This window comes from Neopsephotus bourkii, unplaced genomic scaffold (genome assembly GCF_033783945.1).
Source record: "Neopsephotus bourkii isolate Nb327-2 ecotype Australia unplaced genomic scaffold, CSIRO-AGI_Nbou_v1 NB_1557, whole genome shotgun sequence".
NCBI classification, from domain to species: domain Eukaryota; kingdom Metazoa; phylum Chordata; class Aves; order Psittaciformes; family Psittacidae; genus Neopsephotus; species Neopsephotus bourkii.
The window spans coordinates 764,591-778,768 of NW_026902033.1; the positions used below are offsets into that span (position 1 = coordinate 764,591).

At 67.0% G+C, this 14,178-nt stretch overlaps 4 protein-coding genes across 5 annotated transcripts; 1 reads left to right on the forward strand and 3 right to left on the reverse strand.

Annotated features, from left to right (window-relative positions):
• Positions 1-276: 276 nt before the first annotated feature.
• CDK2AP2 (cyclin dependent kinase 2 associated protein 2) lies at positions 277-1,110 on the reverse strand. The gene is made up of 4 exons (XM_061370967.1): positions 915-1,110; positions 739-839; positions 506-638; positions 277-408 (listed from the first exon to the last, which is right to left on the reverse strand). Exons 1-4 carry the CDS (start codon positions 1,003-1,005, stop codon positions 341-343), a joined length of 393 nt encoding a protein of 130 aa, XP_061226951.1. The 5' UTR covers positions 1,006-1,110; the 3' UTR covers positions 277-340.
• A 1,726-nt stretch (positions 1,111-2,836) lies between these two features.
• Positions 2,837-4,818, reverse strand: CABP2 (calcium binding protein 2). Of its 2 annotated transcripts, none has more exons than XM_061370968.1 (7): positions 4,437-4,818; positions 3,900-4,061; positions 3,783-3,813; positions 3,578-3,712; positions 3,376-3,485; positions 3,150-3,297; positions 2,837-3,054 (listed from the first exon to the last, which is right to left on the reverse strand). In XM_061370968.1, exons 1-7 carry the CDS (start codon positions 4,674-4,676, stop codon positions 3,029-3,031), a joined length of 852 nt encoding a protein of 283 aa, XP_061226952.1. In that variant the 5' UTR covers positions 4,677-4,818; the 3' UTR covers positions 2,837-3,028. The 2 variants fall into 2 exon arrangements, with proteins under 2 accessions (XP_061226952.1, XP_061226953.1); XM_061370969.1 differs by lacking the exon at positions 4,437-4,818 and adding an exon at positions 4,141-4,195.
• Positions 4,819-5,227: 409 nt separating this feature from the next.
• Positions 5,228-9,790, forward strand: NDUFV1 (NADH:ubiquinone oxidoreductase core subunit V1). The gene is made up of 10 exons (XM_061371026.1): positions 5,228-5,307; positions 6,095-6,177; positions 6,257-6,427; positions 6,509-6,692; positions 6,765-6,954; positions 7,133-7,345; positions 7,907-8,073; positions 8,149-8,230; positions 9,393-9,538; positions 9,633-9,790. Exons 1-10 carry the CDS (start codon positions 5,248-5,250, stop codon positions 9,714-9,716), a joined length of 1,380 nt encoding a protein of 459 aa, XP_061227010.1. The 5' UTR covers positions 5,228-5,247; the 3' UTR covers positions 9,717-9,790.
• Positions 9,791-10,096: 306 nt separating this feature from the next.
• Positions 10,097-13,125, reverse strand: NUDT8 (nudix hydrolase 8). Its single transcript, XM_061370971.1, has 4 exons — positions 12,902-13,125; positions 12,295-12,427; positions 10,547-10,624; positions 10,097-10,460 (listed from the first exon to the last, which is right to left on the reverse strand). The coding sequence occupies exons 1-4, from the start codon at positions 13,123-13,125 to the stop codon at positions 10,230-10,232; spliced, it is 666 nt and encodes a 221-aa protein (XP_061226955.1). The 3' UTR covers positions 10,097-10,229.
• Between the last annotated feature and the right edge of the window lie 1,053 nt (positions 13,126-14,178).

The window sequence follows — 14,178 nt, forward strand, 5'->3', positions numbered from 1 at the left end:
GGCTAAAACCGGGTTTTGCTCATTCCCACACTGCTCAGACTTCCACAGCAATGGGATCCCGCGCAACCCCTGTCCCGGTGTCACCGGTTGCAGCCACCAGGGCACCAAGACCGCTTGTTATCCGTGTACCCCCCCTGCAGAGCCCCAACCGGAGGCACAGCCCCAACCACGTCCTTTATTTATAAAAACACGCATTTAGAAAGAGCGGAGAGCACGGGGGAAGGGGGGGGGCGAGGGCAGCGAAGCCGCTCCCCCCCAACACCCCCCCCCCCCCGCCACCGCCGCCAGCGGGGCAGAGACACCGGGGCTCCCGGGGGGGGGTCCCGGGGGGCAGCAGCCGTTACGTGCGGGCGTTGCGCTCTGTCTCTGCCAGGCACTCCCGGACCAGCGCCCGGGCGTGGATGATGCCTGCGGGGAGAAGCACAAGGGACAGCGCGCATCAAACCGGGGGAAGGGCGACGGACCGGGAACGGCGGGGGAAAGGGGGCCCCGTCCCCGGTCCTACCGCGCTTCAGCCGCTCCATGGCGCTCTTGCTGCCGGCGTACGTGGGCCGGATCTCCTTCCCCATCTCCTCGATGACGGAGAGCAGGTCGGTGTAGGTGCTCTGCGAGCCCTGAGCCCCGGGGGGCTTCATCGCCTGCGGCGGAGCGAAGCGGGGGGAACGCACGGAGGGGTGAAGACACCGGCCCCGGTGCCCTCGGTCACCCCGCTGCCAGCCCCGCCACCCCCGGCCTCACCTGCACGTAGCCCATGGACGGCGGCCCGAAGTCATTGAAGAGGGGCCGGAAAGGGGCGGCGGCGCCGGGGACAGAACCGGAGGGCGAAGGGACACTCGTGGCTACGAGAAACGCGGAGTTACCGGTTGCCCCCCCCCCACCGGTGCCCTTCCCTTCCCCCGCGGGGCTGCGCTCACCGGCGGGAGGTGCCCCAGGCCCCGGCGGGGCGGGGCTGGCGCTGGCGGCTCCGGGGGTCGCTGGGGCGGGAGCGATGGGCTTGTAGGACATCCCCGACGGCCGCCCGCCGCTCCCGGCGCCCTGGAGCGCGGCGGGGCTCGGTGAGCGGCCCCCGCGCTCGCCCCGCCGGTTCCGCCGCCTGTGCCCGCCGCTCCTCAGCGCAGCTCAGCTCGGAGCCCGCGCACACCCGAGCCCCGCGGACGGGGGAAGCGGAACCGCGGCGCCGGTACCGGTTTAGCGCAGGCCCCGCCGCTGCCCTGGCCTAGCCTGACCCGGCCTCCGCCGGCACCGCCGCTCGCCCTGATGACGCGAGAGTGCGTGCGACGCCGCGATGACGTCATCACGCCGCCTTTCCCGCCCCTTTCCCGGATCACCGTGGAGACGCGCGGCGTCAGCCCCGCCCCTTTGGGTTTGGGTGGAAAAGAGGCGGAAATGGTTAAATCCAGCGCTTAACCCATCACTGCCCCGTGAGGCCATAGGGTTTGGGAGCACTTGCAGGGCCGGTTCCCTGGGCAGCCTGTTCCAATGCCTGAGCACCCTCTGGGGCAGGAATTGTTCCTCAGCTCCATCTAACCCTGCCCTGGTGCAGCTTGAGGCCGGTTCCTCTTGTCCCATCCCTTGTTCCTTGGGAGCAGAGCCCAGCCCCTCCTGGCTCCATCCTCCTGTCAGGCAGTTGGAGGCAGCCATCAGGTCCCCCCTGAGCCTTCTCTTCTCCATCTGAACCCCCCAGCTCCCTCAGCCCTTCCCCATCACACTTGGGCTCCAGGCCCTGCCCCAGCTCCGTTGCCCTGCTCTGGCCCCGCTCCAGCCCCTCAAGGTCTCTCTTGCAGTGAGGGGCCCAGAGCTGAGCCCAGGATCCGAGGTGCAGCCTCCCCAGTGCCCAGCACAGGGGCCCAATCCCTGCCCTGCTCCTGCTGCCGCACTGGTGCTGGTGCAGGCCAGGACGCTGGGGGCTCCTTGGCTGCCTGGGCTCAAGCTGCTCCTGCTCAGCTCCAGCAGCTCCTTTGCCACCAGCAGTTTCCAGCCGCTCTCCCCAAGCCTGGAGCGCTCCATGGGGCTGTTGTGGCCCCAGTGCAGGACCCAGCCCCGAGCCTGCTTGAATCTCACGCCATTGACCACAGCCCAGGGATCCAGCCCGGCCAGATCCTCCTTGCAGAGCCTCCCTATCCTCCAGCAGATCCACTCCCACCCTTGGTGTCACCTGAAGTGACTCAGGGGGCCCTCCAGCCCCTCATCAATGAACACACCAAACAGCACTGGCCCCAGCCCCAAGCCCTGAGGGCCACCACCAGTGCCCGGTCACCGGTTGGATGTGGCACCTTTGTATGCCCCCAATGAGCCCAACAGCCCCATGACCCCAGCAGAGTGATGGGAAACGACTGGAGATGGGGATCCGCTGCTGTGACCCCTGCTACCGGCCCCACCATCCCCGGTGCTCCCCCCCGGTATCACCCACCCCACCAGGACAAGCGGTGCCCCACAACTTGTGCTTAAACTCCACACAAAGACAAAGCAGCACCCATGGAGCTGATTTCTTTGCATTTCAAACGGGCAAATTTCACCCCAAAGCGCTCCCAGGGCAGGACCCGGCCGCTGCCGCTCCCTGTCTGCGGTGGAACCGGGATGCTTCATTCCCAGTGCCTTCCCTGGAGGATGTCCCGGTTGAAGCCCTGAGGAACGTGCACCGGGGCTGGGAAGCAGGGGGATGCCCTGGGCACGTCTGGGGTAGGGAACGGGGGGCAGGCAGTGGGATACACCCGGAATCACAGCATGGGGGGACAGGGTTGGGGATGGGAGCCAGTGGGAGGCTGGGGGGGGATGAGCAGGGAGGGCTTTGGGATGCACTCAGGGCAGGAAGGGGGAACGCTGAGGGCAGAGCCAAAGCCCAGCCCGGTGGCATCCCCGGTGCCCACTGCGATGGGACCTCAGCACAAAGCCAAGGATGAGGCTGAGCACCGCCGGTGAGGGCCTTGCCCCGGGCTTGGGTACCGGTATCAGCACCGGTACCGGGTGTCTCCATGGCCCCCTCCTCTTCTTAAGGCACGGTGTGGTCCTGTGTTGGCACACGCCGCCCTCAGCGCGACATCATCCGCACAAACTCTGCCAGCGGGGGAATACACACGGAGCATCCCGAGCATCCCTGAGGATGCTCCCAGCCCCGTCCCCCCCCTCCATCCCCAGCCCCTCCATCCTACCTTCGAAGTCCACCAGCCCGTCCCCATTGAGATCCACGTCCTTGAGGATCTCGTCCACCTCGCGGTAGTTGAGCTGCTGCCCCAGCAGCTTGCGCATGGCCTCCCGCAGCTCTGCCATGCTGATCTGCCCGTCGCCGTTGGTGTCGAACTGCGGGCGAGCACCCATGGGCGACACCACCCTCAGGGCATTGCCACAGCCCCCCCATCCCCATCCCCATCCGCTCACCTCGCGGAAGGCATCGCGCAGCTCCTTGATCCCGATCATATCCGCTGTCTCCGCCAGCATCTTGGGGCCCATCAGCTCCACAAAGTCATCAAAATCCACTTTTCCCCCGGCTGTGGTAGGAAGGGGGGGAACAGGGCGATGTGGGGCAGGCAGGGTGATGGGGGGAGCTGCCCCTATGATCCCCCCCCCCTTCCCCACGTACTGATCTGCTGGGACAGCTCGATGAGCTCCATCTCGGTGGGCATGTAGCCCATGGTCCGCATGCACTCGCCCAGGTCCTTGTAGCTGATGTAGCCATCGCGGTCCTTGTCGAACTCCCGGAACGCCTGCTTCAGCTCTGGCAGCACCATGGCACGTCACCGCACCGCATCCCGCAGCACCCCGCAGCACAGAGCCCCAGCACTCACCTTCGATCTCCTCAGGCCGCAGCTCTCGGTCCTGGGGGAGGGAGAACATGGGAAGAGCCAACGGAAGGCTCCTTGTCCCACCGCCACCCCTCACCCCGTGCCGGCTCACGTGCGTACCCGCTGGGTGACGGCGATGCTCTGCCGCAGGAAGATGCAGGCCGGCCCCACCAGTCCCTGCAGCACTGAGTAGCCTTGCAATGGGGGGGACTGCGCCGCTTCCGACCCCTCCTCGGGGTCCCCGGCACCGGGAGGCACGGGGCCAGAGCGTGGCTTCCCGTCCTGTGGGGACAACGCGGGGTCAGGGGGGGGGGGGCTCATCTTCCCCCTGTTCCCACCGCGCACCCAGGGGCAGCCGTACCTTGGGGAGCCTCCGCTCGGGGGTCTTGGTGCAGTTGCCCATGGCCGGGGCTGCGCCCGCATGCCCGGCCCCCGGGGGGAGAGGCCCCGGGGTTGGAAGGGGGGGGGGAGCGGGAGCGGCTGTGCCGGGATTGGAGGTTTTTATGGAATATCTGGGGATATGCAGGGCAGCGGGGGGGGGCCGTGCCCGCGCACACACATAATCCCCCGGATTATGCCCTGCTCCAGATGTGGGGAGCCGCCCAGCTGTTCCCGGCCCCCCACCCTCCCCACGGGCTCCCGGGCCTCGCCGGTTACCTGCCGGGAAGCAGGGGGCAGCGGGGACCCCGTCTCCTCGGAGGCCCGATGATGCTCCATAGGGAAACACGCGCAGCCAGGGCTCGGCCGCCCCAAGGTGCTGGTGGTGCCGCGGCTCCTCCGCCCCCCAAACCGTGGGGCCGGGTGGATGCGGCGGCCGCCCCGGGTGCTCTGGGAGCGGTTGGGGGACGCGGGGCCGGCGGTGCCCCGCCGTGTGGGTGTACGGAAGAGGAAGAACATGGCAACAGCCGCCCCGCACCGCCGCTCCCCGCCGGTCCCTCTGCCACCCTCGGAGCTCGGCAGGGGGGAAACCGGATCCCCGGGGCCCTGCGCTCGTCCCGGCCCCGCTCCGTCGCCGGGACGAAGGCAGGGCCGGTGCGGGGGGAACGCGGGCACAAACAGGGCTGCGGCGGGGGCAGAACGGGCCCAGGGGGCCCGAGGGACCCGGTTTGGAACAATGGAGCCCCCGCAGGGTGCTGGGAGGGGGGCATCGGCACCGGGCGCCCCAGGGGGGCGCCGGGGGAGGTCGAGCGGCGGCCTCCGGTTACAGCCCGAAACCCGACCCGCGCCGGGGGCACGTGGCGGCGAGGAGCCAGCGTGGCCACGCCCCCTCCTATAAGCCACGCCCCCAGCCGCATCCATGTAACCTCGCCCACTTCCCGAGGCCACGCCCCCCACGCGGCCACGCCCCCTCCCCTGCGCTGCGCGCTGCCGTCACCGCCGAGCCTTGCGTCGCGTCGCTGGTTGGTGACGTCAGAGCGCGGCGCCGCTGGAGGGGCGGCTGAAGGTGACGGTGGTGCCGGTGTCCGCCATGGCCGCCCGGCAGCTGCTGGGCCTGCGCCGCCTGCCCGGGGCCGCCGCCTCCTTCTCGGTGAGAGCCCGCGGGGACCGGGGCGGTGCTACCGGTACTGCGGGGGTACCGGTGTTAGCGGTGTTACCGGTACTGCGGGGGGCCGGTGTTATCGGTGTTATCGGTGTTACCAGTGTTACCGGTGCTGCGGGGGTACCGGTGTTATCGGTGTTACCGGTGTTACCGGTACTGCGGGGGTACGGTGTTATCGGTGTTATTGATGTTACCGGTCCTACCGCAGTTACCAGTGTTATCGGTGTTACCGGTACTGCGGGGGTACCGGTGTTATCGGTGTTATTGATGTTACCGGTCTTACCGCAGTTACCAGTGTTACCAGTACTACCTTGGTTACTGCTGCTGCCGCAGTTACCGGTGTTACGGGTGTTAACAGTGTTACCGGTAGCACCATGGTTACCCGTGTTACTCATGTTACCAGTACTGCTGCAGTTACCGGGGTTATCAGTGTTATTGGTACTGCCGCAGTTAGTTACTGGTGCTATCAGTGTTATATGTGTTACCAGTACTGCCACAGTTACTGGTGTCATCAGTGTTACCAGTGTTATTGGTGTTACTGGTACTGCTGCAGTTACCAGTGTTATCAGTGTTATTGGTGTTACTGGTACTCCTGTAGTTACCGGTGTTATCGGTGTTATTGGTGTTACCGGTACTGCCACAGTTACTGGTGTTACCAGTGTTATCAGTGTTATTGGTGTTACCGGTCCTGCTGCAGTTACCAGTCTTACTGGTGTTACTGGTGTTACCGGTCCTGCCATAGTTACCGGTGTTACCGGTGCGTGTCTCCCTGCAGACAGCTCCCAAGAAGACGCAGTTCGGGTCTCTGAAGGATGAGGACCGCATCTTCACCAACCTCTATGGGCGGCACGACTGGAGGTGAGGACCGGGGGTCGGTGGGTGTGGGGGGGGGGGGCTGGATCCCGGTGCCGGTGCCACCGTCCGTGCCCCTCCGCAGGCTGCAGGGCGCGCTGCGCCGCGGGGACTGGTACAAGACGAAGGAGATCCTGCTCAAGGGCGTCGATTGGATCCTGGCCGAGATCAAGGCCTCGGGGCTGCGGGGCCGCGGCGGCGCCGGCTTCCCCACGGGCCTCAAGTGGAGCTTCATGAACAAACCCCCCGATGGGAGGTGAGAGCCGGCACCGGCGCCACCGGCACGGCCCCTGCCCCTGTGCGGAGCACGGGTGGTGATGGCGCCCGCCCCATCCAGACCCAAGTACCTGGTGGTGAACGCGGACGAGGGCGAGCCCGGCACGTGCAAGGACCGCGAGATCATGCGCCACGACCCGCACAAGCTGCTCGAGGGCTGCCTGGTGGCCGGGCGGGCCATGGGCGCCCGCGCTGCCTACATCTACATCCGCGGCGAGTTCTACAACGAGGCCTCCAACCTGCAGGTGAGGGCTGGGGGGCACTGGGGGGGGGACTGGACCCCCATTGGAGCCGTGCGAGCCCCGCTTCCACTGCAGGTGGCCCTAAGGGAGGCCTATGAAGCCGGGCTGTTAGGGGGGGACGCCTGCGGGTCGGGGTACGCCTTCGATGTGTTCGTGGTGAGGGGCGCTGGAGCCTACATCTGCGGCGAGGAGACGGCGCTGATCGAGTCCATTGAGGGCAAGCAGGGCAAGCCCCGGCTGAAACCACCCTTCCCCGCTGATGTGGGTACGGCGATGGATGCTCTAGGGTCATGGGATGGGGTGGGATGAAGGCAGCTCAAAGCTCACCCAGTTCCAACCTTTTCCCCTTGCTCCAACCCCCTGTGTCCACCCTACCCTTGAGCACTGCCAGCGATGGGGTTGCTGCGGTCCCGGTGCCACCGTCCCGCTCCGCCCTCCCGCAGGTGTCTTCGGCTGCCCCACCACGGTGGCCAACGTGGAGACGGTGGCCGTGTCCCCCACCATCTGCCGCCGCGGCGGGGCCTGGTTCGCCGCCTTCGGCCGGGAGCGCAACTCGGGCACGAAGCTCTTCAACATCTCCGGCCACGTCAACAGCCCCTGCACGGTGGAGGAGGAGATGTCGGTGCCGCTGAAGGAGCTCATTGAGAAGCACGCGGGTTGGTGGCATAGGGGAGGCCGGCGCGGTGGCACCGGTTCACAGCATCCCAGTATGTTAGAGACTGGAAGGGACCCCATAAGCTCATCCACTCCAATCCCCCTGCCGGAGCAGGAACACCCAGATAAGGTTACACAGGAACGTGTCCAGGCGGGTTTTGATGTCTCCAGAGAAGGAGACCCCACAACCTCCCTGGGCAGCCTGGTCCAGTGTTCTGTCACCTCACTGAGAAGAAGTTTAAGTGGAACCTCTTGTGTTCCAGTTTGTACCCATTGCCCCTTGTCCTATCATTGTTTGCCACTGAGAAGAGCCTGGCTCCATCCTCGGGACACTCCCCCTTTATATATTTATATACACTAATAAGGTCACCCCTCAATCTCCTCTTCTCCAAACTATAGAGACCCAGCTCCCTCAGTCTCTCCTCATAAGGGAGATGCTCCACTCCCTTCATCATCCCAGTTGCCCTGCGCTGGACTCTCTCCAGCAGGTCCCTGTCCCCCTTAAACTGAGGGGCCCCGAACTGGACCCACGGTTGGGTCCCTCTGACCCCTTGTTTTGGCAGGGGGTGTCCGTGGGGGCTGGGACAACCTCTTGGCCGTCATCCCGGGGGGCTCGTCCACGCCGCTGCTGCCCAGGTCCGTGTGTGAGACCGTGCTCATGGACTTCGATGCCCTGGTGCAGGCGCAGAGCGGGCTGGGCACGGCCGCCGTCATCGTCATGGATAAATCGGTGAGGAAGCGGCCCCTTCCTTGTGCCCCCCAAGCGGGGTCGCGGCAGCGCCTTCACCCTCCTCTTCCTCCCCAGACCGACGTCGTCAAAGCCATCGCTCGCCTCATTGAGTTCTACAAGCACGAGAGCTGCGGGCAGTGCACGCCGTGCCGGGAGGGTGAGCTGTGGGGCAGGATGTGGGGGGCACGGAGCCGTGGGGCAGGGTGTGGGGGGCACGGAGCCGTGGGGCAGGACGTGGAGGGCACGGAGCCGTGGGGCAGGGTGTGGGGGGCACGGAGCCGTGGGGCAGGATGTGGAGGGCACGGAGCCGTGGGGCAGGGTGTGGGGGCACGGAGCCGTGGGGCAGGGTGTGGGGGGCACGGAGCCGTGGGGCAGGGGGGGGGGCACGGAGCCGTGGGGCAGGGGGAGCGTGGGGCAGAGGGAGCCGTGGGGCAGGACGTGGGGCAGGGAGCCGTGGGGCAGGGGCGTGGGGCAGAGGGAGCCGTGGGGCAGGGAGCCGTGGGGCAGGGGAGCGTGGGGCAGGGAGCCGTGGGGCAGGGGGGGGGGCAGGAGCCGTGGGGCAGGGGGGGGGCACGGAGCCGTGGGGCAGGGGTGGGGGGCAGGGAGCCGTGGGGCAGGGAGTGGGGGGCACGGAGCCGTGGGGCAGGGTGTGGGGGGCACGGAGCCGTGGGGCAGGGGGGGGGGCACGGAGCCGTGGGGCAGGGAGCGGGGGGCAGGGAGCCGTGGGGCAGGACGTGGGGCGCAGGGAGCCGTGGGGCAGGGCGTGGGGCACGGAGCCGTGGGGCAGGACGTGGGGGGCAGGGAGCCGTGGGGCAGGGAGGGGGCAGGAGCCGTGGGGCACAGGGAGCCGTGGGGCAGGGTGAGGGGGGCACGGAGCCGTGGGGCAGAGGGAGCCGTGGGGCAGGACGTGGGGGGCACGGAGCCGTGGGGCAGGACGTGGGGGCACGGAGCCGTGGGGCAGGGTAGTGGGGGGCACGGAGCTGTGGGGCAGGGTGTGGGGGGCACGGAGCTGTGGGGCAGGGTGTGGGGGGCACGGAGCCGTGGGGCAGGATGTGGGGGGCACGGAGCTGTGGGGCAGGGTGTGGGGGGCACGGAGCCGTGGGGCAGGGTGTGGGGGGCACGGAGCTGTGGGGCAGGGTGTGGGGGGCACGGAGCCGTGGGGCAGGGTGGGGGGGGCACGGAGCTGTGGGGCAGGGTGTGGGGGGCACGGAGCCGTGGGGCAGGGTGTGGGGGGCACGGAGCCGTGGGGCAGGGTGTGGGGGGCACGGAGCCGTGGGGCAGGGTGTGGGTCACTGCTCACATCCTCCCCATCCCCGCAGGCGTGGACTGGATGAACAAGGTGATGGCTCGCTTCGTGCAGGGCAATGCACAGGCGGCCGAGATCGATGCGCTCTGGGAGATCAGCAAACAGATCGAGGGCCACACCATCTGCGCCCTGGGGGATGGAGCCGCCTGGCCTGTGCAGGTGGGGGGCACTTGGGGGGCAGGTGTGGGGCTGGGGTTTGGGGGGGGGCAGCAGCTGTTTCCCCACCCCTTTAACCCTGCTCTGCTCTGCTCAGGGCCTCATCCGCCACTTCCGACCCGAGCTGGAGGAGAGGATGCGGCGCTATGGGGAGGCCAAAGCCCGAGCAGCATCAGTGTAAGGGGAGGGGGGGTCCTGCTGCTCCCTGCATGGGTGTGGGTCAGGGGCTTCCCCAGCAGCTTGTGGGGCTCAATAAACGCTGCTGTGCTCATGGGGCCTTTCTCTGCTTGAAGAGAGCAGCAGGAGGCGGTTGTGGGTCTGAAATATGGGAAGGGAGCAATGGGGGGGCTCTGGGTCCTCCTCTCTGGGAGCAGGGAATCCCATAGAGATCCCTAAGGATGAGCTCCTCTATGGGGTAGGACATGGGGCAGCACCAAGCAGCCAGGATGCTCCATAGCCGCAGAGCCCCCCAGGGCCAGCACCGCGGTGGCACCCCTTTGGCTCATGCCTATCAGCTGTGTCCCCCCGTGGTGCTGGCGCTGGTGCCCACGGCACAGGCACTTCCAACCATGGCTTTTTACTGAGTCACAGTGTTCCATGATGGGCACCAGCACCCATGGTGGGGGGGGCAGCACCAGTTCCCTGCCCCAGCCCCAAAGAACCCCACAAGCGAGGTGTGGGGTGCCCCATGGCGTCAGGCGGAGCGGTGCCGCGCCGGCACCACGGTCTTGCTGCGGTAGCGCTCGGGCGCCAGGAGCTCGAGGGTCAGCTCGGTGATGACGGCCGTGAGCCCCCAGACCCTGTGGGGCCCATTGAGGAACACGGGCAGGGTGTACCCGTAGCGGCCGGCGGTGCGGAAGTGGGTGTAGGCCTGGTTCTCCTCCCGCAGGAGGTGAGCCAGGGGCAGGGTGAAGACCTCCGCTACCTGCGGCACAGGAAGGGGGGGAGCGGTGGTGGCACCGGGGCAGGGGGTGCTGCTCATGGGCATGGGGCCGGTGCGGGGTCACCCACCTCGTCCGGGTTGGGGGCCAGCGTCAGCTTCTCCAGAGGACCCAGGTTGGCCACCACGGGGGCCACCATCAGCCCCTGCTGCGGGGGGGGTCAGCGAGGGGTGGGGAGGTGGAACCCTGGCCCCAGAGTGCTGCCTGTGAGCCCCCCATCCCCATAGTGCCGTTGGTGAACCCCCCGTCCCCATAGTGCCATTGGTGACCTCCCCATCCCCATAGTGCCACTGGTGACCTCCCCATCCCCATAGTGCCGCTGGTGAACCCCCCCCATCCCCATAGTGCCATTGGTGAGCCCCCCATCCCCATAGTGCCATTGGTAACCCCCCCCATCCCCATAGTGCCGTTGGTAACCCCCCCCATCCCCATAGTGCCATTGGTAACCCCCCCCATCCCCATAGTGCCATTGGTGACCCCCCCATCCCCATAGTGCCATTGGTGACCCCCCCATCCCCATAGTGCCATTGGTGAACCCCCCATCCCCATAGTGCCATTGGTGAGCCCCCCATCCCCATAGTGCCATTGGTGACCCCCCCATCAACCATAGTGCCATTGGTGAACCCCCATCCCCATAGTGCCATTGGTGAACCCCCCATCCCCATTGTGTCATTGGTGAACCCCCCATCCCCATAGTGCTGTTGGTGAACCCCCTGTCCCCATAGTGCCGTTGGTGACCCCCCCATCCCCATAGTGCCATTGGTGAACCCCCCGTTCCCATAGTGCCATTGGGGACCCCCCCATCCCCATAGTGCCACTGGTGACCTCCCGGTCCCCATAGTGCCATTGGGGACCCCCCCCATCCCCACAGTGCCATTGGTGACCCCCCTGTCCCCATAGTGCTATTGGTGACCCCCCTGTCCCCATAGTGCCGTTGGGGACCCCCCCATCCCCACAGTGCCATTGGTGAACCCCCCCCTGTCCCCATAGTGCCATTGGTGAACCCCCCCGTCCCCATAGTGCCATTGGTGACCCCCCCCATCCCCATAGTGCCATTGGTGAACCCCCTGTCCCCATAGTGCCATTGGTGACCTCCCCGTCCCGATGGTGCCATTGGTCACCCCCCTTCCTCCACAGTGCCACCCATGACCCCCTGCATCCCACATGGGCACCCATCACGTGCCTGTCACCCAATACCCCACTGCCTGCAGCCAGTGCCCTGTGTCCCTGTCACCTCCATCCTTGTCACCCTGTGTCTGCGTTACCCCCTGCTGCAAGGAGGGTCAGCGAGGGCTGGAGGTGAGGGATCCCCTGTCCCCAAAGCACCACCCATGACCCCCTCCATCCCATACAGGCACCCATCACGTGCCTGTCACCCAACTCCGCCTGCAGCCAGTGCCCTGTGTCCCTCTTACCCATATCCCTGTCACCCTGTGTCTGCGTCACCCGTGTCCCACCCCATATCCCTGTAACCCCATATCCCTGTAACCCCATATCCCTATAACCCAAGTCCTTGCTATCCCCTGTCCATGCCCAACTCCATATCCCTGTAACCCACATCCCTATAACCCAAATCCTTCCCACCCCATGTCCATGTCTCACCCCATATCCCTGTAACCCCATATCCCTATAACCCGTCTTCGTGACCCCGTGTCCTTGTCTCACCCCATATCCATGTCCCACCCCACATCCCTGTCACTGTGTCCCTGTCACCCCTTGCCCCCCCCACCCCACGTCCCTGCCCTTCCGCCCTTGTCCCCTGCGTCCCCCCCCCCAGTCCTTGTCCCCTCCCGGTGCCCGGTGCCCTGTGCCCGGTACCCGGTCCGGCAGCGCCCGCAGCTGCCCCCACACGCTCGGCTCCCCCAGCGCCAGCCCCAGCTCCTCCCGCGTCTCCCGCAGCGCCGTGGCCACCGCATCCCCGTCCGCCGGCTCCCGCCGCCCGCCGGGGAAGCTGCAAGAGCCAAGGGGAGGGAGGGAGGGAGGCGGGGGTGGGTTTAAGGCTCCGGTTCCCGGTGCGGGGTTCCCGGTGCTCGGTTCCCGGTGCCCGGTTCCCGGTGCGGGGTTCCCGGTGCCCGGATCCCGGTGCCGGTTCCCGGTGCGGCGTTCCCGGTGTGGGGTTCCCGGTGCCCGGTTCCCGGTGCGGGGTTCCCGGTGCTGGGTTCCCGGTGCGGGGTTCCCGGTGCCCGGTTCCCGGTGCGGGGTTCCCGGTGCCCGGTTCCCGGTGCTGGGTTCCCGGTGCCGGGTTCCCGGTGCGGGGTTCCCGGTGCCGGTTCCCGGTGCCCGGTTCCCGGTGCCCGGTTCCCGGTGCGGGGTTCCCGGTGCGGGGTTCCCGGTGTGGGGATCCCAGTGCCCGGTTCCCGGTGCGGGGTTCCCGGTGCCGGGTTCCCGGTGCCCGGTTCCCGGTGCGGGGTTCCCGGTCCCGCACCTGACATCTCCACTGTGGGGCCCGCCCAGGCTGCGGGAGCGCAGCGTGAAGAGCATCGCGGGCCGGCCCCGCACCGAGCACAGCGGCACCAGCACCGCGGCCGCCGCCGCAGCCCCCCCCGCTCCGCGCCCCGCAGCCGCCGCCGCCGCCAACCGCGCCCGGCACCGCCGCTCGCTGCCGCTGCTCAGCAGCGCCCCGGGGTCCCCCGCGCCCGGCTCCGCCATGGAGGCACCGAGCGGGGCGGGGAGGACGTCCGGGATCGGCCCCTTCCAGACCCGGCCCCACGAACCGCCCCCAGGGGGCTGGGCCTGTGCGTAGCGGCCGCTGACGGGAGGGAAGCGGCTCCTAACGGGTGTAAACGGCCCCTAAGGGGAGGGAAACGGCTCCTAACGGGTGGGAAACCGCTTCTAATGGGAGGGAAACGGCTCCTAACGGGTGGGAAACTGCTTGTATCAGGAGGGAAACGGCTCCTAACGGGTGTGAAACTGCTCTTAACGGGTGTGGAACGACTCCTAGCGGGTGGGAAACCGCTTCTAACGGGAGGGAAACAGCTCCTAAGGGGTGGGAAACCGCTTGTAATGGGAGGGAAATGGCTCCTAACGGGTGTAAACGGCTCCTAACGGGTGAAACGGCTCTTAACGAGTGGAAACGGCTCCTAAGGGGTGGGAAACCGCTTGTAACGGGAGGGAAATGGCTCCTAACGGGTGTACACGGCTCCTAACGGGTGAAACGGCTCTTAACGAGTGGAAACGGCTCCTAATGGGTGTGAAACTGCTCTTAACGGGTGTGGAACGACTCCTAGCGGGTGGGAAACCGCTTCTAACGGGAGGGAAACGGCTCCTAATGGGAGGGAAACCGCTTCTTAACGGGAGGGAAACGGCTCCTAATGGGAGGGAAACCGCTTCTTAACGGGAGGGAAACGGCTCCTAATGGGTGGGAAACGGCTTCTAACAGGAGGGAAATGGCTCCTAACGGGTGTAAACGGCTCCTAAAGGGTGTAAACTGCTCTTAACGGGTGTAAACAGCTCCTAACAGGAGGGAAAAGGCTCCTAAAGGGTCCAAAACGGCTCCTAACGGGTGTAAACTGCTCTTAACGGGTGTGAAACGGCTTCTAATGGGAGGGAAACGGCTACTAACGAGTGGGAAACCGCTTGTATCAGGAGGGAAACGGCTCCTAATGGGTGGGAAACCGCTTCTAACGGGAGGGAAATGGCTCCTAATGGGTGTAAATTGCTCTTAAGAGGTGCGAAACGGCTCCTAATGGGAGGGAAGCAGCT